Source organism: Hippocampus zosterae, chromosome 16, assembly GCF_025434085.1.
Source record: "Hippocampus zosterae strain Florida chromosome 16, ASM2543408v3, whole genome shotgun sequence".
NCBI lineage: Eukaryota > Metazoa > Chordata > Actinopteri > Syngnathiformes > Syngnathidae > Hippocampus > Hippocampus zosterae.
Window position 1 is genome coordinate 6,572,116 of NC_067466.1, and position 22,926 is coordinate 6,595,041.

Below are 22,926 nucleotides of genomic sequence, written 5' to 3' on the forward strand. Positions count from 1 at the left end.
TACGTGTGTGTGTGTCAGCAATCCCTCAGGTGCAATCTGTGCTGCACTCAAAGATGCAGGCTGTTGTTGTGATACGTGTGTTGCCCTGATCTGTTGTCCATTGCTCTCCATAGTAATCTTAACCTCCTCTCCCCAATTGGGGGTTTGACTGTGCAGACGGCTCATTAACCCCTTAAAGATTGATTTGTTTTTTTTTTTTTATAGATGTTTAGCCAATGGGGTTCGTTGTTTGTAGCTCTTAACAATCTGCAATATTGGCGCTGTTATCGTCTGCACACACTGTTTTTATGTTGTTTATCCAGGACAGTCGACCCCATTTGAACAGCTACTTAAGAGGCTTAGGAGGCCAATTAGGGAAGCACACAAGCTGACGCATGCTAAAGTCCTCACGTGACGGATAGTATGATCTTCGCTTTGTATTATTGGCCGCCCAAGCGTACCTTTTGAGTCAACAAACCAGGAAGAATCCATTGTATATTTTAAATGATATTCACTGAGATGTATGAATTTGGCAAAGGTCATGTGACACAGGTGAGCAAGCAAAGCTGACGGGCAGACACAGCGAAGGCACACGTTCGAGCACAAAGGACTGCGCTTATGACAACAAAACGATAATGGAATGGTATACAGATCCAGTGACGCTATTATAAAAGAATAATGGGCCAGCGGCCTGATCCATTGGTTTAAATAGATTCCACTTTTCTACTCCTGGTAAATGAATTGCATCTATTGTAATACCCGAGCTTGGCACTTTCATTGTTATGAGTGCTTGTTCCTAGCCTAATGTCTCATCATAATACGCCATGCATCACCCTGGATGGACATCACCGCTGGACTAACGGCAGCAGAGGCTGACTGCACTTACTGCACTGGCATTAAGCTCGCCTACTTGTGTTTATTTATTTTTTTCTCCCAAGTATCAGACAGCTTCTTACGTAACTCATAATCCATCACTGGATGCAGGTGGAAGCCGGTGATTTATACGTGCTTACCCGTCAAGCATCCTTACCTCCAAAACAGATGCAATTCAGGCAATTCATTACCAATCCACAGTGGATGCTATCAGAGTCAGTCAACAGCCACTCGGTTTTTATCATTGCCAATTAAGACCAATCAAGCCAATTTGGCATCATAATGTCACTAGACACAGCGGACGAGGGAAGAGAGCATAATGAGGTGTGTATGAGGAGAAGTGGTAAATGGCCTTTCGGTCACCAAACGGCACCCTTCAAACAAGCAGAAGGAAGTCCCCTCTCTCCCTGATCCGTATCTCTTTCATCTTCTGAACTCATCTGCATCCACCACAAGCCCCCTCTTGGCTCCAGCGCAGAGACCCACCCAGTCTGCGGGCATACATTTGCTCTTTTGCTCCATGTCCAAGGCAATTGTGCAGCTAAGGGAATTATTTCAGTACATTGCCGGCGCCTAGTGAACTAGTCATCTCTGTGCAATTGCCAGAGCGCTCTCCTTTCCTCCAACCCACCCCCAACCCCCAACCCAGGCTGGCTCTACCCCAGCACCCACTTACAAAGTGGCTGCAGGGCATGGAGCTCTACTCGTCATCTCTCGCCTGGCTCTCATGACCCTGTCGAGCCAGAGTGCCCCGTGGCCAACATTGGCCTGTGAGGCGGCCAGTAACACAGTCCTGTACTGTTTATACGCTAATGTAGACAACATTATAACCGAAGGATTTTCAAGCTTATAATGTTGTTCTTAATAGAATTGCAAATAAGAATTTGAGGCCAGTAGGAGCGATTGTGTATTTGTGACAAAACTAACCAAACAAAAAAAAAAATTTGAAAGGTAAACACAGCAAGATCATCTGGGAAATACGACACAAACAGCAGTGGCCCGGTGGTCCAGTGGTTAGCGCATCGACCTCACAGTGCAGAGGTCGCGGGTTTGATCCCAGGCCCCAGCCTCCCTGTGTGATTTTGCATGTTCTCCCTGGCCTGCGTGGGATTTCTCCGGGCCCTCCGGTTTCCTCAGATATTTGTAAAACATGCATGGCAGGCTGATTGAACATTCTAAATTGTTCCGAGTGAGAGCGCGGATGGTTGTTTGTCTCTTTGTGCCCTGTGATTGGCTGGCAACCGGTTCAGGGTGTCCCTCGCCTACTGCCCGAAGACGGCTGGGATAGGCTCCAGCACCCCCGCATCCCTTGTGAGGATAAAGCGGATCCGAAAATGAATGGATGGATGGATGTACTTGGGATAAACTTGGAGCCTTTTTGTCCTCCTCCTAGGAACCGTAGACCCCCCCAAAAAAACCCAACTCATTTTGGTGTGGATGATTACGAGTATGACAATAGTAATGCATTTCATTCACTGATTACTGCAGTGATTGATAGGGTTCAATGCATGCTATTGTCATAGTCATGAATGAAAACCGATCACTTCCACCACACATATCACCGGAGTGCAGAATCTGTCTCCTTGCGCCTCAATCAAATTCACCAAAATTAAGTTGAGCCACGACTTAGACCTGCTTTTAGCTGCTCTAAGGTCTGGTCTACTTTCTGTCACTGAATTGCCAGGTGTGGTAGGGTCGTGCAAAAGAAAACACCCTCGGTGCATCAGAATACCGAACAAAGCGCAGCAAATTCCCAGACATGGTCAAATAGATATGTCCTGGCACAAAAATGAAGATGCAGCAGTTTTTACGCCGAGTGCACAAGCGCCTAGATATTAAGCTAGGTCCCTAAAAGTTTACACGTGAACAAAAGATGTTTGTGTTAGAACAACACTGTTTACTATTGAGGGCACCAATTTAAATAACTCACCACACACTCCTAATGGAATTGCTAACAAGTCTCTATAAAGATGATGTATTTGCCAGTCTTTATCAATTCTTCCTGTGTCGTTTTGTCATGGCAACTCCGGACCAATTTCAATAGCAGGCAACCGAAACTATTCTGTGAAAAGAAAATCAGCTTCTTTTGGTCAAATGTGCTACTTGGTAATTTTGTTGGACCTGTTCGCGGGACATCCACTAACTCACTGAGTAAAAAAATGCTTGACGCCTTCAACCCAACAATAATAGATCTGTATTTTTAAAATGAAGTACGGTCGTTATTTAATCCTGCACTTCTTTGTAGTGCAATACTATATTACTGACACATTAACTATGAGGCAGTATGATCAATTAAAATTGAGCAACTACACCGAAAGGTATTCAGGTTTAGAAATGAAATGTATGATACTGTACATATATAGCATACACAGGAAGCTACTCACATGTTGATGTTACATTTTACATATAGAATATTCATTCATTCATTCATATTCCGAACCGCTTAATCCTCACTAGGGACGCGGGGGGTGCTAGAGCCTATACCAGCCGTCTTCGGGCAGTCGGCGGGGGACACCCTGAACCAGTTGCCAGCCAATCGCAGGGCAAACAGAGACGAACAACCATTCAGGCTCACACTCACACCGAGGGACAATTTAGCATGTTCGATCAGCCTGCCCTGGATGTTTTTGGAATGTGGGAGGAAACCGGAGTACCCGGAGAAAACCCACGCAGGCCCAGGGAGAGCATGCAAACTCCACACAGGGAGTGCACCGTGAAGTCGATGTGCTAACCACTGGACTACCGAGCCCCCCAGTACATATAATTGTGAATACTTGTATATTACACTTAACATTTCAACACAATTCACCACAACGTACATTTTGGTCGAGTCCTGCATTGCACCATTCAGGGCATGATAGTGTAATCACCATCATGCTGCGAAAAATCAATATCCATGTTCTATTGGCCACTCAAAATGGTCCTTTTTCTAAGAGCAGAGGCAGGAGCATGAGCGGGAGGAGGAGAGGAAAGCAAACGTCCGATGCTGGTTGGCATGGTAACCTGGCCAGGTGAAAGGAAGCCTGGGAGGAGGGTGGAAAGGGAAGAGAAAGGGAGGGGGGGGGGCGCTTTTGTCTCACGGGAGCAGCCACTGGCCTATGTGCTACAATCCCCTGGATGTTTCATCACTACCTTCTGGGTGGCTTTGAAGAAACACAATTGTATGTACAGTATACATACACCAAACACCTGTGCATTGTGTTTATTAGTTTTTTTTTACTTGTCCTAGTGGTGTACAATATCAAAATGTCTCTACTTACATTCATTTATATTGTAGCTGTTGCATTTTTTTCCCAAGACACATGCAACAACACTGAAGTAATGATCACTGGTCGCGGGGGGTCCTGGAGCCTATCCCAACTGTCTTCGGGCAGTAGGCGGGGTACACTCCTGACCCAGTGGCCAGCCAATCGCAGGGCACAGATAGACATCCAACCATCTGCTCTCACAGTCACACCTCAGAGTGTTTCATTAACCTGCCACGTATGTTTTTGGAATGAGGGAGGAAATCAGAGTACCCGGAAAATACCCACGCAGGCAAGGGGAGACCATGCAAACCCCACACAGGAATCGAACCCCTGGACCTCTGTACTGTGAAGGCGACGCGCTATATATATTTGCAATTCAAAATCACAATTTGTGACATCACACACTGTTATTTTTGGGAGTGTTGTACTTAAAATGCAAATTGACAATCATGTCATTATCGTATCAACTCATAATATAATGTATATACGGTGCAGTAGGGGTCACCAAGAAGTGTCAGCCTGTTCTAAAAATTGGTCACCGGAGATGGGGCATTAAGATTTGCTCGAAATGTTGTAGAAGTGATCCCGAAATGCAAACCTTTATAAACATGTATGGACCTCAAATCGTATCATAATGATATTTATTTGTGTCACACTTTGTTAAATCATTGTTGATAATCACTGTGAGAGATCATTAACATGAACCTATGTAGAAGCTGTAAGAGCCTCTACATGGTGACAACAGGTGGATCGAGTGCAGTATCTGCATGCCTACGATTTAAAAACAATATCAAATGTCATGCAGATGTAATAGATTTATCGGCCACATTCTGGATGCTGAAGCCATTTGCTGTTCACCGTTCAGGCTTCTTATTTCCGCTAGAAAAAGATGTTGAGCTTCTTCCCTCATTGGTGTTTGTCACCTCCGTGGATTGTTCCAGACTGCCAGGAGTGTCAACAACATCGCCATGTTCTTAGCCACTTCTGTGAGAGTAGTTGTGCTCTAAAATAAACGTTTACATAGAATCTTAGCCGTTATCTTTTTCCCTCTTTTTGAATGTGCCTCACAAAAAATTTATATTTGTCATGCAAAATAAATCGGCGTTCTTTTCCGTAGACAAGCCCCAAATGGCTGCAGAGTAAATAAGAGATGAGGCTTAAATGTTTGCAACCTCTTGCCTGACACTTCTCATCACATCACATGGAGTCACGCTTTACATCCGGATGTGTTTGTGTGTGCGTGTATGCGCTTGAGTATCTGGGGGAGGGACCAGAGAGCTGCTATGTTTTTCCCGAGAGATATCGCCAGCGTGTATTTGGTGAGATGTCTTCGGAGGGTTCATTGTACCTTTTAGTCGCCTCACATACAAGATACATGCCAACACCTCTTGTTGCATTTAATTCCTAGTAGGAAAAGTACTTACTCTCCTTCATTACACTGAAAATTCATTGTGAGGTGGTTACCATTTTCTCCTATTGTTTTAATCATGACATTACAGAACTGGTTTGATCATGTGAGATCTTCCCAAAGTAAACACTTGCAAAACATTCTAAGTGGTTTTTTTCCCCCCTCCTCTTAATTTATTATGAACCAGTTCCTGCCATGATCACATCGTACCCCAACACCACATTGGCCACGCAAGGTGAAGAGAAGAAAATGAGCTGCACGGCTCATGGCGAGAAGCCCATCATGGTACGCTGGGACAAGGAGGAACGTATCATCAACCCTGAGACCAGTCGCTACGTGGTGACGGTCAAGGAGGTCGGAGATGAAGTCATCTCCACCCTGCAGGTAAGAGTGTACTTTTCAAGTTAAATATTCATCTAACTTCCCAATCATAGGAAAGGCCCTTTTTATGGCTGTCATGATGAACAATTGGTGACAGAATGAATGCGCATCGTTACCGACCGCCAATGTACAAAACCCAAATGTCCTGTGAAAGAGAGATTAAAAATTGACCTGTTTAAAAGTATCATCTGTATTGATGACTGATGGGTCACGTTTGACAAAATAATTTGGAACCACAGTGCAGCAAAGTGGGGGAAAAGGGTATTACAACATCTCAAATATGTACATTTGACAAAATACGTCCCAGTTATAAAAGCATGAGGACTCAAGACATGATGGACTGTAACTATATTCTTTTGACAAATTCACTATGGTGCATTTATCAGATCATGCCCACAGTGAGGGAGGACTCGGGCTTTTTTTCCTGCCACGCCATCAATTCTTTTGGTGAAGACCGAGGGATCATACAGCTCACAGTGCAAGGTAAAAACCACTTCTGCTTTACAGTAGAAACATCTAGAGTGAAACCTCTCAAATTAAACACATTTACCTCCAATTGGTTCAGATTTCAAAACAATTCTTTGCAAAGGAAGTCATGAATATTGAAATAATCTGTTCCAGAGTTTGCCACCCTGATAAATGCTGGAAACGCAATGTCTAAAGTAACATGTATTGTATTCATACAGCATCAGGCATGTAAAGGAGAGAATTTTAAATTTGTAAGGCTTGAAGAAAACTCTTTACCTTATTGGATATGATACTGAAGTCTTTTTGCTTTGAATTTGTCATAACTTTTCTTCTTCTCATAACATACCCTGAGGGGGTTGGTCCATTTTTCTGAATTTGTGTCAAAAAAACAGCCCCCACCAGTAAAAAAAAAAAAAAACATATCTACAGACATATTTTAGTGTTTGCTGATATGAGCTCTTGTGATGTACAATATAATGACATGATGTCATTTAAGATGTTCCCTGGATTTTGCTCATATTGCCACATTGGACCTTTGATTTTAGAGCTTCCCATGTATAATGGTTAATTGGATCCAGCAAATCATCATTTACTGTGACCGCAGTAAAAGTGAAAGCATGACTTGTCAACTTTGCTCTTTGCAGAGCCTCCCGATCCCCCAGAAGTGGAAATCAGAGAAGTGAAAGACAGAACGATTGCCCTACGTTGGACTATGGGATTTGATGGCAATAGCCCAATTACAGGCTTTGATATTGAGAGCAAAAACAAATCAGGTAGGGCACAATGTCTCATATGAAATGTGATCCACAAATAGTCATTTCCTCTAAGCCTTGGCTTGCCTTCAACATTCACCCCCCCCCCCCCCCCGCCACCCCCCATAAACTGTACCTTCTCCCCTTTTACAGCCTCCTGGGACACAGCTCAGAAGACCAAAGATGTCTCACCTCAGCTCAACCAGGCCACAATCATTGACCTACATCCTTCCTCCACGTACAACATCCGCATGTTTGCCAAGAACCTGATCGGAAAGAGCGAGGCCAGTAACGAGCTCACCATCACCACCGACGAAGCTGGTAAACAGTTGCTGCTCAGTTGTCTGTGGTCTAAATGTATACCGTATTTTCTGCACTATAAGGTACTTTGGATTATAAGGCGCAGCTTCAATAAATAGCCTATTTTAAAACTGTTTTCATCTATCGGGCGCACTACATTATAAAGCGCGTAGAAGCTCCAGCAGTGGCTGTGGTTGCATTATGCATCCAGTAGATGGTGCTACGCAGCAGGAACACAATACAATACAATACTGTACAGCTTTATTTATACCGAGCTTTCACAACTGCTACAGCTGTAACAAAGCTATTAGAATTAGATACAAACACTGACATGAAACATAAATACAAATGGCATTCCAAAACAATAAATACAAGACAAAAGTTATGAAGACAATTGATTCAATAATTTTTTTTTTTTTTTTTTTACTGTTTGGTGCTTTCTACCACCTTTATTACCGATTTGTCTTACTGTTTATTGTGCATGTTAAATTGCTCAATGTACAGCACTTTGTATGCAGCGATGGCGGTTTGAAAGTGCTCTATAAATACTTGACTTGACTTGACTTGACTTGACTTGAATAAAAAGGCACACAAACCTCCTAGACTCACATCCAGAAGGGGCTAAATATCCTTAGAGGTGTTGCTTGTGTCCTTCTTCCTTCGTTTTGTCAGTAGTTAACTATGCTTTTAGTGTTAGCTTCATTTGATCATGGCTGCGCATAGCTACAAGGTAGTAGTCGGTTTGCATGTTTGTTGGTGAAAACACATCAATTAGTGTCGGCAGAATCCTTTCAGGTTACAATTGGTTCCTGCTAGTAATCACCACTAGGTGGCATCGGAACACTAACAGGGAAACAACTCTATGGGGACTCTAAAGTGAGTTACAGTCACTTTGGATTGGGTGCATCGGATTATAGAGCGCACCGTCGTCTTTTGAGAAAATTGAATGCTTTTAGGTGCGCCTTATAGTACGGAAAATACGGTACTTTATAAACTTGCATTTCTATGTGTCCACCTGTACCAACTCAGCTCCTTTATCCATTCAGAAGCCTCAATGTCTTGTCTATGTTTATTTTTATATCACCCAAGCAGCGTACAAGTATGTTTTTGATTATTACAGGTTATTCCGATTTAATGAAACAATAATACCGATTACAGGCAATACCAAACGCAGGCCGAAAGTTACAGACAAGAAGCAAAAGTTGGGTCACCACTGACGAGGTCAATTCATTAACATCCCGGTGACACCAGTACCGTTGGCTCTGTTGCATTATTGAACACACGCTGACCCTGCACTAAAAGCAGAACTTTTCAATTAGCCGTCTGAGTAATAAATGTCACACAATGGTCAATAGAGTCTGTTTTAGACCCCTTTCTGCAAATGAGCCCCCCTTGTATACCACCCCTTTGCTCGAAGTGCTCTTCCATTGATACGCAAGAAAACGCTTTTAAACTCCACCCATCACATTTGTGCAAGCCGCCAGGTCCAGACACACTTAGATATATTTGTCTTTGCGGACATTTTGCTGATGAATTAACACATGTTGTAAATCTGTCTCCAGCCCCTGATGGACCACCTCAGGATGTGCAGCTGGAAGCCCTCTCTTCTCAGAGCATCAAAGTTTCCTGGAGGGTAAGTTGTTGAAGACATTGTTTTTGATGATGGATTTTTTGAAATTACATTTCTTGCATTGGGTCTTACAAAGTACAACAAAGGATATTCATGGTTTGTCTGTGTTCGTTCACAGTCATCCAGGAGATGGTTGAATCGAGGCAACTGGACTCGTTTGATAAAGACGTTTCAACTTTTTTGTTTGGCAAAAATAAAATTGTAATTGTTTGCGGGCATTTAGGTACGTTTTCTAGTGCGGCATAGTCACGTGATCCCAAAGACATTAATGCAGCTCACTCATGAAATTGTGAAAGTGACTAAACACAAAAAAATGTTTTGCACATTTTTTAGGCCCGATGAGTTGATGTTTATTTGCATGTTGAATGCAGCACCGGTAAATACAAACTGGATTGTAGGAGTAGTGGGCGATAAGCTGTCCACTGTAGTAACCGCTGTCGTTGAAAGGGTTGATAATTTTCAAGGGGAGCCAAGCTCCAATTTTCAAGAAAGGCACTTGTGACGTTTTTATTTGGTATCACGGTGAACAGTATGCTTCATTTCATCCTTTTCACGACTGTTTCTGCTTGGTTTGATATTCAACAACCAATCTGTTTTGGCTTCATTTAATTTGAATACATCAAAATCTTTCTGTCTTTTTTTTTTTTTAATTATGTGTGAAGAAGCCAAAATGGACAAAATACTAGTAGGTTACAAAAATAACTTTGGTCAGGGAGGCTTCATGCAGTTGGTAGATCCTGTTGTTGACATTCATCAATAACCCTTTGTCTGTTAGGCACCAAAGAAACACCTCCAGAATGGTGCAATCAAAGGCTACCAGGTGGGCTACAGAGAGTACAGCTCAGGTGGAAACTACCAGTTCAGCGTAATTAGCGTCGAGACAACCGGTGACAACGCAGAAAGCTTGGTACTGGACAATCTCAAGAAGTTCACCCAATATGGCGTTGTGGTGCAAGCCAGTAACAGTGCAGGCACTGGGCCATCTTCCACCGAGGTGGCTGCCACTACACTGGAGGATGGTAAGAAAGCAGGCAAATAGCTCCACAATTGAATTCCTTTGAATAGGACACATTTTGACACTGAATGGCAGGAGAACATGTCCATTGCGGTTCAAGTCTAATCAATGACCTCAAGATATGGACTCCAAAAACTTCTCTTTATTCATATTGTACATACATATTTTACAACTCTTCCGAAGAATAAAACAGGTTGGATGGCAGCAGATGACCCTCAAGCCACTCGTCGAAATGATAATATACTATAGTATTTTGAGAATTACAGATACAGATTAAGTTAAGCCAATAAAAAAACATAAAAAATACATACAAGTATGACTATTGGCACATTCTAATTACAAACCCAGTACTTTGTAAGAAGATTCCCCAAAAAAAGTCAATGATTAGAATTTAAGTCATTTTCATTGTGCCTGTTAGGTCCCCATTTCTGTCAATATATCATTGATCAAGATCGCAGACTTCCTGATGCCTTTGTAACAAAATAAACACGCCAAATACCTTTCATGCTTGTTCTATTGTGGTCAGAGTCAAAAACGAGCAGCTTGCGTGCCCTTTCGTGAGTCATTTGTGAGGTTACGTTACACCCTAGTGGAGAGTGGGGGGTACTGCTACGTCTCTTCACACGTTCAAGAGCGGCTGCTGTTTGCGTAGGTGCATCATCTCTCCTGTTCTTCTTCCTCGCCAGTTCCAAGTCGTCCTCCAGAGCACGTCCAAGCCACGGCTACGTTTCCAGAGGTCATCTCTCTATCCTGGCTGACCCCTCCTAAAGATGCTCTGAATGGTAACCTTCTGGGCTTCAGGGTGATCTACTGGGCCAACCTGCCCGATGGAGGTACTGCATAGACAGTACACACTCATTTGCACTTTGCATTTGATATTGCTAAGGTCACTGTGGTTTTTGCATCGGTTTATTTCCAGATCTATATCTTTCTAGACTAGAAGTGGGTCACATGCTCTGATTCCTGAATATCCTCTCGCTTGCAGCAGTTTGCGTACATCCTTGACTTGGCTTGGTTTCAGTATGACTCAGTTGCTACTTATCAACTAATTTCTGCTTCTTCTGAAATTTGTTCTGAGCTAAGAAGAACAGGGTTATGCTGAGTAATAAGGTTTGTTACTGATGCCAGTGAGTAAGTTGTAGCTTGGAGTCACCCACGTGCATTGTGGGTAGCCTACAAGGAGTAATTTTCTTTGGGCCAAAATTGTCCCTGGCAATGGGACGTCAGATAACACGCTATAGCTACAACCATTGTCGCAAGCTGGATTCGCGTGAGTGGGAGTCCGTTGTGACAGCGCAATTACCTTTGACCCTTGCCCTGTCACATCATGTTGGCCCACACATTAACCGTGAATGCCTAAGGACTTGACAACCACGATGAGTTTGCGTGGGAACAGTAGGCAGTCTCAGTGTGTGGATTAAAACAACAAAGAATTTTATCTAAGCGGAGAGTATAGCATCCCCCGTAATGTTTTATAAGTTTGTTTTCCTCTTGAATATCCAGAATATACCATTTATTTAATAGTCTGTAGGTAGAATGTACAATCGTGGAAAAATATGTATTTTTGAATGACCAGCAGGGGGCGGTGTAACAGTCTGACAAACACTGGCCAAATTTTTTGCTTTTTTAAAAATTTACTGGATAGATAAAATGAAATTAGCCATGTATCGTTTTCGTCCTTTTTTTGTTTTTGAAAATCCTCAGCGATTTAAATAAAGAAAAAAAGGTGTGTGTTTGGGGGGGATACCTTTCCTTAAGCTTTAGAATTACGTATAATCTTCTGTGTCTCACTTCCATCAGACCTAAATAAAAAGCCAAAAAATGTTGCAAGGGTATACATTATTATGAGCTTTAGCATACTTATTTATTTATATACAAAAAGTTGTTGTTTGTTTTATAGCCAGTTTTCTGTTTTTGTGATTCATGCAAATTGAATCAACCTATAACCTGCTGTGAGTGAACAACAGATGATAGCAAATAACATAAGAAAAATGGTTCATCCTTTTTGGGTTTAATCTGTGTGTGATCACATTAGCTTTCAAGTTCCCATTCTTGTCGTCTTTTAATTGCTCATGAGAAGCAAGAGAATGCACAAATGATATTATCGTATATATCCTGCGGAGACGAATTAAAAGCAGGATGGAAACGAAGCTCTGGACAGGAAAGCATATAAATGCTTTCAAAATTGGGAGTAAATTGTCTTCATACTTTCTCCGCAGAGCTTGGAGAGATCAGGAATGTTACCACTTCCAAGCCATCACTGGAGTTGGACGGGCTAGAGAAATACACTAACTACAGCATCCAGGTGTTAGCCTTCACCCGAGCAGGCGACGGGGTTCGCAGTGAACAGATTTACATCCGCACCAAGGAGGACGGTAGGCAGTCATTTCCGTAATTACAAAGACGGCGATCAGATTGTAAAAAAAAAATTAAAACGTAAGTACTATTGGAGTAGTGGCCCGGTAGTCCAGTGGTTAGCACGTCGGCTTCACAGTGCAGAGGTGCAGGGTTCGATTCCAGCTCCGGCCTCCCTGTGTGGAGTTTGCATGTTCTCCCCGGGCCTGCGTGGGTTTTCTCCGGGTGCTCCGGTTTCCTCCCACATTCCAAAAACATGCGTGGCAGGCTGATTGAACACTCTAAATTGTCCCTAGGTGTGAGTGTGAGTGCGAATGGTTGTTCGTTTCTGTGTGCCCTGCGATTGGCTGGCAACTGATTCAGGGTGTCCCCCGCCTACTACCCGAAGACAGCTGTGATAGGCTCTAGCCCCCCCCTCCCGCGACCCTAGTGAGGATCAAGCGGCTCGGAAGATGAATGAATGAATGAATGAATACTATTGGAGTATAACTTTCTTTGTATTTCAGTTCCCGGTCCTCCTGGAGGTGTGAAGGCAGCAGCTGCTTCCAACTCAGTTGTGTTTGTGTCATGGCTTCCTCCACTCAAAGTGAATGGCATCATTAGGAAATACACTGTTTTCTGCTCCAACCCACACCCCACGGTAATACAAGACTGCATCGTAGCATAAATATAATAACAGATGGGGGGAAAAAAATCTGATTATTGTATTGTAACTGTACATAGACTATGTACTGTTAACACCCACGTGCTAGCTAAATTCACATTACTTCAAAATATTACTTTTTTCGACATTTTTCAGTTCAGTGCACAGGTTTATTACTTTTTAGTTGTTGCAGAAAGTTCAGAATAAAATATCTTCCCACACACAGGTCAGCAGTGAGTTTGAGGCAGCCCCAGATGTGTTCTTCTACCGGATCCCCAACCTGAGCAGAAACCGTCAATACAGCATCTGGGTGGTGGCTGTCACTGCTGCCGGCCGTGGAAATGCCAGCGAAATCATCACTGTTAAACCCATGGCTGAAGGCAAGTGAAATTATGGAATGTTGTATTATTTTGTCATTTTATGTTAATTGTTCTTTTGATGGCGCAGCGGGCACCCGCAGCGGCTCCTCTCTCTCCTGTGGTTGAGAGGAATGAAATTTCATCTGGGCTGTATGTTGCACATGTTGCACATTTGACTATAAAATTGACTTTAACTTGAACTTAAAAACATGAACGAATGGCAACTGCCTGGTTGCGCAGTTTTGAAAGTCTCAGGTGTGCCTCTCCTCTTGGGCCAGAGGACATCAGTTTGAGAGAACAGTATTAGAAACAGTGCTTTGTTTTCCCCAAATTGAATCAAATCAACAAATACAAAATAAATGAACCCTTTCATGGACCCTGTAACGTGATAACATGATAAGCTGTCCACTGTTGTAACTGCTGTCCCTGAAAGGGTTAAATACAACACCGAAATAACAAAAGCCACAACACTACATGGCATCAGTAAAATGCTCATGACCTCTCATGTGACCCTGTCTGAACATCACTGTCTTAGTGTGAGCATGGATGATCACATATGCAGATAAAGCAGCCAGGTAGCAAGATCCATGGCTCTTATCAGGGCTTTAACCTTGTATTTTATGGATTATCTCTGCATTCGAGGGCGAAGATATGCAATAATTTGTGACTCAGAGAATATAAGGGTCGGAAAGAAGAGGAATGGAAAGAAAATCAGACCATCCCTAATTTTAATGTTCCTGACCAGTCCCAAGTTTGTATATTCTGGTGAAAATGTTTGTCTTTTAGGGATTCTAAACATGACCCCACCCCAAAAAAACCCTCACTTAACCCTTTCAGGGATAGCGGTTGTTACAGTGGACAGCTTACCATGTTATCAGGTTACAGGGTGCATGAAAGGGTTCATTGCATCACCTGGAACATCAGGAGAAGCCAGTTTCACTGAAATTCAGCAGATGTACCGAACTAAACAAAGACACACAAAAAATGTCAAGGACCCATGCCTGAAATGAAACAGTTAGTCAGCCACTTTGATTTGAAGCTTCTATTTTGGAATACTTTGACAAACTCCAACAAGGGATTTAGTTTCAGTGGAATCGGCCCCCATTGCGAAGAATCACAGACCAGTCAGTGATTCCCAACCAGTGTCCCACAGCACATTAAGCGTACCATGAGAGCTCATCAGAAAATTATTCAACTTCAGTTAATCAGCCCACAGATTATTTGTTTCTATCACAAATAATTTATCTTTGTTCAGCTATCTATGACAGCGATGTATCGTGGCAGGCAAAACAAATGAACTGTGTATATACTTTTTGTGACATTTTTATGCCAGGAATTTAACGTGGGGAGGAACATGACGTCAAAGTTTGAGGGTCAAATTGGGGATTTGCTCTTAAAATCGCTGCTTGCAGTTTAAAATAGATTCTATTATCTTTTTTTTTAAAGCTCCAGCACGCATCTTGACCTTCAACAGGACAGTCACGACACCTTGGATGAAAGACATTGTGTTGCCTTGTAAGGCAGTAGGTGATCCTTCGCCAACAATCAAGTGGTTGAAGGAAATGTGAGTATCCATACGGCGGTATGACTGTCAACTCATGTATCTGTTGTCATTGCTCATTTAACCCACAAAACATAAAACCAAATCACATGATCCATTCTTGTTGCAGCAATGCAACCCCGTCACCTGTTGTGATTGACAGCCGGCGCAGTGTCCATGGTAACGGCAGCCTTGTTATTCGGACGGTGAAAGCAGAGGACTCTGGGAACTATACTTGTGTTGCAAGTAATAGCTTTGGCTCTGAAAAAATCATCCTCAACCTGCAGGTTCAAGGTAGGAAATGGAGTACAGTCAATCGCCGCATATTTGTGCCTCCAGATTTACGAATTCGCCTTGTCACTATTTTATTTGTTTCTTCACCAATCCAATCCTGCTCCACCTATTCACTGTTATGAAAAGTAGTACTTTGGCACCATCTTCTGGTATTGTGGTGCCAAATAACTATAACAAAGTGAATTGAGTAGCTTCATCAAACCAAAATTAGGACTTCGGAATGATTGTGAATCTCATTGCTTCAATAAAGGTTACATTTGACATTTTTAAAATGCATTGCTGACATATGTTGACAAATGTTCGTGGAAAGGAACTATGTTGTAGTAGGTGGAGGTGTTTCATTTAGACGAAAGTAGTGCTTTGCTGCCATCCTATGGATCTATAGGGGATTACAAACACGAGTGGGTGCCCATCAGTTACTCACGGAATTTCGGTATTTGCAGCAGACCTCCATCCGGATCCCTGCAAATTAGCGGGTGAATGCTGGAATACAGTAGAAAAAAAATGTCTCTCGTGTCTCTCTTCTTTAGTTCCACCTGACCAGCCTCGCCTCACAGTGACTAAGACAACCACAACTTCCATCACCCTGTCCTGGATACCTGGAGACAATGGCGGCAGCTCCATAAGAGGTTGAATATACAAGGAATTTTACGACATCATCATCATCGGCCGAATTACAATTCCTAAACAGATCAGGCATTCACAATCCATATTTTTTTCCCAAGGCTACATTTTGCAATATTCAGAAGACAACAGTGAACAGTGGGGAAACTTCGCCATCAGTCCAAGTGAGCGCTCATATCGGTTGGAGAACCTCAAGTGTGGCACCTGGTACAAGTTCACTCTAACGGCCCAGAATGCCGTCGGGCCAGGACGCATAAGTGAGATCATTGAAGCCAAGACTCATGGGAAAGGTAAGGAACATGTTCATTTGTTGGAGGTTAGTTGTGTATAGTGTTTGCAAAAATATTAGTCACATATCACACAATTTGTGAAGAAAACGGAGGGTCTCACATTCTACTCGACTTTTCGACTGCCTTGGCTCAGCCGGTTGTAATTGGAGTTGATGTCTTTTTTATCTTTTGTATAGCTAGACTTGGGTTCAGGTCTAGCTACAGTATATAAAGGTTAGCATGTCTGCTTCACAGTGCAGATGTGTAGGGTTTGATCCCAGCTACGGCCTTCCTATGTGGAGTTTGCATGTTCTCCCCATACCAATGTGGATTTTCTCCGGGTATTGCGGTTTCCTCCCACATTCCTAAAACATGCATGGCAGGTTAACCCTTTCAGGGACAGCAGTTACAGTGCACTCCGCTTAATAGAACACCGGTTAATAGAGTAATCCGCTTAATAGAGCAAAAGGCTCTGGAACGGATTTGCCTAATGCAATTTCCTATAAAGATACTCCGCTTAGTAGAACAGATCTCCGCTTAATAGAACAGGCCGTAAGCAATGAACATTGTAAACTAGTGGTTTTCGAAGTGTAGCTATCGCGATACTGTACCACTATCGCGAGAAAACGCGGTAGTTCTAGCCGTATACAGTAACAGGTAGCACGCGTCACTCCACACATAGACACACGCACGTCACAATGGCTTCAACTTCATTCAAGAGCCGAGGGCTATCACCTGCGGATAAGAAGGACATACTCAGACGATACGATGCATTGCCGGATTCTCAGAAGGTACGCCCGCGGTTTCCAGGACTTCCCTCTTATCCAGCGCATTGAGAGGGAAGTCAACCGCAAAATTACGGACTCCTGTTTCCAGACAAAAGTAACGAAATTTTTCTCGTGATTTGAGATGTTTGACTGAAGTTGATTAAAGTTGTTGTTTTGTTGTTTGATTAAAGATATGGACATCCACAGTCGAAATATCTCTTCTAACTCGTCAGCAGGGGTTTTTCTGCGTGCATAACTTGGTCGTCGACGTGTCTGAAGGTGTACCTAATAAAGTGTCTCCGGTTAATAGAAACTCCGCTTAGTAAAACAGAAGCGCTTCGGCCCAATGGTGTTCTATTAAGCGGAGTGCACTGTACTACAGTGGACAGCTTACCATGTTAGTGGAACACTGTAAATTGTCCTTAGGTGTGAGTTTGAACGCGGATGGTTGTTTGTCTAAGTGTGCCCTGCGATTAGCTGGCAAGCAGTTCAGGGTGTCCCCCGCCTACTGCCCAAAGACAGCTAGGATAGCCTCCAGCATGCCCGTGACCCTTGTGAGGATAAGCGGATTAGAAAATGGATGGATGAATGGACTTGGGTTCATTTTTATCATCTTCATCATCATTTTTCATCATCTTCTCATCCCTTCAGAACCTCAGTACTCCAAAGAACAGGAGCTCTTTACCAGTATCAATGCCACTCGAGTGAAGCTCAACCTGAACGGCTGGAACAACGGTGGATGCCCGATCACATCCTTCATGCTGGAGTATCGCCCCATGGACTCTCCTTCATGGACCACAGCACAACGCACCTCCCTCACCAAGAGTCACATCCTCTACGACCTGCAAGAAGCAACCTGGTATGAGTTGCAGATGAAAATCTACAACAGCGCTGGCTACGCAGAGAAGAGGGTCAAGTTCGCAACGCTCAGCTATGACGGCAGTAAGTAAATTCCTGCAGAAATTTTGAATGGGATTACTGACGCTTGAAAGTCTTTCAAAGGTCTCATTACAAATGAGCACAGAGGGAAAATGTATTTCAAACAAACTTAAAATATGACTTTTATTTTTAAAATGTAAAAGTTTTTGGAATGGAAACAAGCTGAATAGTTTGAAGTTGGACGGTTTTGAATCAGTCAAGAAATGAAAAATTCAATTTGTGGTACATACAGTAAATGCACTGAAATTTTGAAAATTTGAAAACTAAAATAAGACTAAAAAAAATTAAAATAGGAATGAGCTGAACAATTTAAAGTTACAATGATTTTAACCGGCCAAGAAATGTTGAAATTAGACTTTAAAATAATATTTGAAATCAAATTTCAGGAGAATAAACTGTTTGGATAATGGATGGTTGGATGGATGGATAATTTTTGGCTTCTATTGTGAACCCCCCCACCCCAAAAAAAAAGAGCTGCGCAGTTAACAGTCGGAATGGTTTGAACACGTGAAAAAGGAAATTGGAGGTAAATGCCCCAAAATTTAAATTTTGGGGGCATTTATTTTTTCCTTAAAATTTTAGACGATAAATGTGACAGATTAGTAACGTATGGCTTTCATGACACCCACACTATGTGCCACATGATTCACCTGCTACTCCACAAAAGGATTATTGGCTTCTCAAATTATATATATATATATATATATATATATATATATATATATATATATATATATATAAGCGGCTGGATAGCTCAATTGGTAAGGCATCGGTTTGGCATACGGGAGAAAAAATGAGCATATAACACCATCCAGTGTGGGTCCTTGGGCAAGATCCTTCACGCTAATGCCTACCTCATACAATGATGAGAGACAATAAAACGAATGACATGCCGGCTCAGACGTCGCCCGGCCAAACAAGGTCTGCGTCAGGTGCTGGGGAACCAGAGCACCTTGATGAAAAATGGGCTACTGGAACAAAGCAGAGATGGGCGAGATGCAAAAACATGGCTCTGTTGGAATGCTACTACTCAAGCAACCCTAGTCAGAGGGGTTACGTGCAGAGAATGTGGGCTAAATGGTTACTTCGAAACCCACAGTCACGGTTGACCACGAAACAACTAGTAGCTCAGTGTTCCAACATCCACAAACGGCAACTGCTGTCACAACTTGAGATTGATGAGGTACAACGCAAGTTCCATGGTGAAGGGCCCCAGGGTGCCAGATCAGAGGAGGAGGTCATACAAGAGATTGGGAGGCAAGCCCCAATGAATGAAATGCTGAGCGAGGCAGCAACTGACCTGAAAGCTAAGATCATGGCGAGAATGAAAGCTGGGCAACCTAGAAACCGATTACAACGGCTATGTGAAGTACCATCTGAAAGTCTCATAGAAAGTGTGAATGCAGCACTGAGTGTGATCCCTACCATAACGATCACAGAAACCAATGAGCTGATATACGCTTCAGCATCAGTGATCCTGGAGACTCTGGGCTATAAGAGCAACCATGGAAGCCATGAGATACGTTACCCACCACGGAAAAGACGGTTGGAGGCTAAGATCAAGGTGGCCCGGAAAGATGTGAGTCAATTGACGGAGGCCCAGAGAGGTGTGATGAAAAGGCCAATACCCGAGAGGTACATCCAGATGACCATACCTGAAGCACTCGAAACTGCCAAACAAAGGCTCCAAGCCTTGTCCAGTCGCCTAAAGCGGTACACGAAAGAGAATGAGGCCAGACGAATAAACAGGCTGTTCGCAACACAACCTGCGAAAGTGTACGCTCAGTGGCAGGGTCCTAACAACAGAGCTGACCCACCAAGACTGGAAACTGAAAGGTACTGGAAAGACATATGGGAGAAGGAGGTTGCACATAACAGCAGTGCACAATGGCTGGTGACCCTGAGAGAGGAGCACAGCAACTTCCCTGAACAGAACCCAGTTACCATAACAGTGGCAGACATACAGGAAAGAGTCTCAGATATGAAGAACTGGACAGCACCAGGCCCGGACATGGTCCACACCTACTGGCTAAAGAAACTCACAGCACTCCATGAGCGCCTAGCAGTACAAATGAACCAGCTGCTGAGGGATGGGACTCACCCAGAATGGCTAACCGAAGGGCAAACGATCCTGATCATGAAGGATCCCTCGAAGGGTGCAGCCCCATCCAACTATCGGCCAATAACCTGTCTCTCCACAACATGGAAGCTCATGTCAGGCATCATTGCGTCTAAGATAAGTGGACACATGGATCAATACATGAACGAAGCGCAGAAGGGCATTGGTAGAGATACCAGAGGAGCCAAACATCAGCTCCTGGTTGACAGAACAGTCGCACAAGATTGCAGGTCCCGACGTACCAACCTGTGCACAGCTTGGATTGATTACAAGAAAGCCTATGACTCGATGCCACATACATGGATCACTGAATGCTTGGAGTTGTATAAGGTGAACAGGACCCTAAGAGCTTTCGTTGCGAACTCGATGAGGATGTGGAAAACCACACTTGAAGCCAATGGCAAGCCACTTACCCAAGTGTCCATCAAATGTGGCATATACCAAGGTGATGCACTCTCCCCACTGCTGTTTTGCATAGGACTGAACCCCCTAAGCCAAGTAATCACCAAGACAGGCTATGGATACCGCCTCAGAAATGGAGCTACAATCAGTCACCTCCTCGACATGGATGACATAAAGCTGTATGCTAAGAGCAAAAGGGACATAGATTCCCTGATCCACACAACCAGGATCTACAGCAGCGACATCGAGATGTCATTCGGGCTTGAGAAATGTAGTCGGATGGTGACTAAGAGAGGAAAGGTAGTCCGCACTGAAGGGGTCTCACTCCCTGAAGGAACAATAGCAGACATTGAAGACGGCTACAAGTACCTTGGTATACCACAAGCCAATGGCAACCTCGAACTGGCAACAAGGAAAGCGGCTATGGCCAAATACCTCCAGCAAGTGAGGCAAGTCCTAAGAAGCCAGCTCAATGGCAAGAATAAGACCCGGGCAATAAACAGCTATGCCCTGCCAGTGATCAGATACCCTGCAGGAATAATAAGGTGGCCAAAGAGATTCAGACCGTGGACGTTAAGACCCGAAAGCTCCTAACCATGCATGGAGGGTTCCATCCCAAATCCAGCACCCTGAGACTGTACGCAAGCCGAAAGGAAGGAGGCCGGGGACTAGTGAGTGTGAGAGCCACTGTCCAGGATGAAACATCCAAGCTCCATGAATACATCAAGGAGAAGGCTCCAACGGATGACGTACTCAGAGAATGTCTCAGATAATGGGGAACAGAAGATGAGGCGCTGGAAGAGGGACCATCATGGGTGGACAAGCCCCTACACGGGATGTACCACCGGACCATAACTGAAGTGGCTTATCTCAAGAAGTCCTATCAGTGGCTAGAGAGGGCTGGCCTGAAGGACAGCACAGAGGCACTCATCCTGGCTGCTCAGGAGCAGGCCTTGAGCACCAGAGCCATCGAGGCCCAGATATACCACACCAGACAAGACCCAAGGTGTAGATTGTGCAAAGAGGCACCTGAGACGATCCAAAACATAACTGCAGGGTGTAAGATGCTGGCAGGGAAAGCCTACATGGAACGCCATAAGCAGGTGGCTGGCATAGTCTACCGAAACATCTGTGTGGAGTATGGACTGGAAACCCCAAGGTCAAAATGGGAAACACCTCCGAAGGAAGTGGAGAATGACAGAGCGAAGATCCTGTGGGACTTCCAGATGCAGACTGACAAGATGGTAATGGCGAACCAACCAGATATCGTGATCATAGATAAAGGGCAGAGGAAAGCCGTTGTAGTGGATGTAGCGGTCCCAAGTGATGGAAACATCAGGAAGAAGGAACATGAGAAATTCGAGAAATGCCAAGGGCTCAGAGAGGAGCTGGAGAGAGCCTGGAAGGTAAAGGTGACAGTCGTGCCTGTGGTGGTCGGAGCACTCGGGGCAGTGACCCCCAAACTAGATGAGTGGTTGCAACAGATCCCGGGAACAGCATCGGACATCTCAGTCCAGAAATGTGCAGTGCTGGGAACAGCAAGGATACTGCGCAGAACCCTCAAGCTTCCTGGCCTCTGGTAGAGGACCCGAGCTGAATGAGGTACGGACACCACCCGAGGGGTGAGATGAGGATTTTTTTTTATGTGTGTGTGTGTGTGTGTGTGTGTGTGTATATATATATATATATATATATATATATATATTTATATATATATATATATATAAAATCAATATTACTTGATTTGATTTAGATTTTCTACTGCCAGTGGTGAGCTGTCAGCAATACCTTTTCAGCTGGCCATAGCACTATCTAAAGCACTGGCCTACATTTGCAGCCTCTCAGTTCTTTTATTTTTTTCATGAAATTTTGTGAATTTCATTTCCAACAGTCTCAATTTAGCATTTCTCGTGCCTGAACTCATTCCAGTGTACGTGGATGGGGGTTTTTTTCTTGTTGTTGTTGGGTGAGATTTCAATTGAGCAATGTCATAACTGCTCATTACCCCTCCACAGGTACCATTGCCCCACTGGTGAAGGCACCCAATGTGAGTGAGGACACCTCCGGAGGTGGCGAAGGTTTGAAGATGATGGTGACTATTTCCTGTGTGCTGGTGGGAATTGTTGCTATCTTCATCGGCCTGCTGATACTGAGGAGGAGAAGGCGAGAGCAGAGGCTAAAGAGACTGCGAGGTGAGACAAGCGAGGGCACCTCCCGGCTTATGTGACCCTTTCCTAATCTTCACACCACATATTCAATTATATCCTCATTCTGTGTTTCCTAGATGCAAAAAGTTTGGCGGAGATGCTAATGAGGTAAGAGTCTTGACTTAGTAATGAAAGAGCTTGTCGTAAAAGAATTGTTTCTGCTTCCCAGTAAAAATACACGACCAGCAGAACCAGTCAACAAACAGCAGCAAACCCTCCGGATGCACATCGACATCCCCAGAGCTCAGCTTCTAATTGAGGAGAGGGACACCATGGAGACTGTTGGTAAGCACACCGTGAACATACCATATCGCTGCTGAAAGGCATTTCTTTTTTTACAACAAGCAATCAACC

General features: G+C 43.7%; 2 protein-coding genes across 4 annotated transcripts in view; both read left to right on the forward strand.

Annotated features, from left to right (window-relative positions):
* Positions 1-22,926, forward strand: part of dscama (Down syndrome cell adhesion molecule a) — a 105,355-nt gene that overhangs the window by 76,042 nt on the left and 6,387 nt on the right. For all 3 annotated transcript variants that reach the window (XM_052047722.1, XM_052047721.1, XM_052047720.1), the window contains exons 12-29: positions 5,696-5,892; positions 6,276-6,372; positions 7,002-7,130; positions 7,263-7,430; positions 8,972-9,042; positions 9,815-10,058; positions 10,741-10,887; positions 12,274-12,429; positions 12,916-13,049; positions 13,279-13,432; positions 14,858-14,975; positions 15,082-15,245; positions 15,776-15,874; positions 15,971-16,159; positions 17,557-17,847; positions 22,381-22,557; positions 22,650-22,680; positions 22,742-22,857. In XM_052047722.1, coding sequence (XP_051903682.1) covers positions 5,696-5,892; positions 6,276-6,372; positions 7,002-7,130; positions 7,263-7,430; positions 8,972-9,042; positions 9,815-10,058; positions 10,741-10,887; positions 12,274-12,429; positions 12,916-13,049; positions 13,279-13,432; positions 14,858-14,975; positions 15,082-15,245; positions 15,776-15,874; positions 15,971-16,159; positions 17,557-17,847; positions 22,381-22,557; positions 22,650-22,680; positions 22,742-22,857 — 2,682 coding nt within the window. The remainder of the gene's footprint in view (positions 1-5,695; positions 5,893-6,275; positions 6,373-7,001; positions 7,131-7,262; positions 7,431-8,971; positions 9,043-9,814; positions 10,059-10,740; positions 10,888-12,273; positions 12,430-12,915; positions 13,050-13,278; positions 13,433-14,857; positions 14,976-15,081; positions 15,246-15,775; positions 15,875-15,970; positions 16,160-17,556; positions 17,848-22,380; positions 22,558-22,649; positions 22,681-22,741; positions 22,858-22,926) is intronic.
* ei24 (EI24 autophagy associated transmembrane protein) overlaps positions 22,316-22,926 on the forward strand; it is a 78,697-nt gene continuing 78,086 nt past the window's right edge. The window contains exon 1 of the mRNA XM_052047954.1: positions 22,316-22,331. The gene's annotated coding sequence lies outside the window, so the exon portion shown is untranslated. The remainder of the gene's footprint in view (positions 22,332-22,926) is intronic.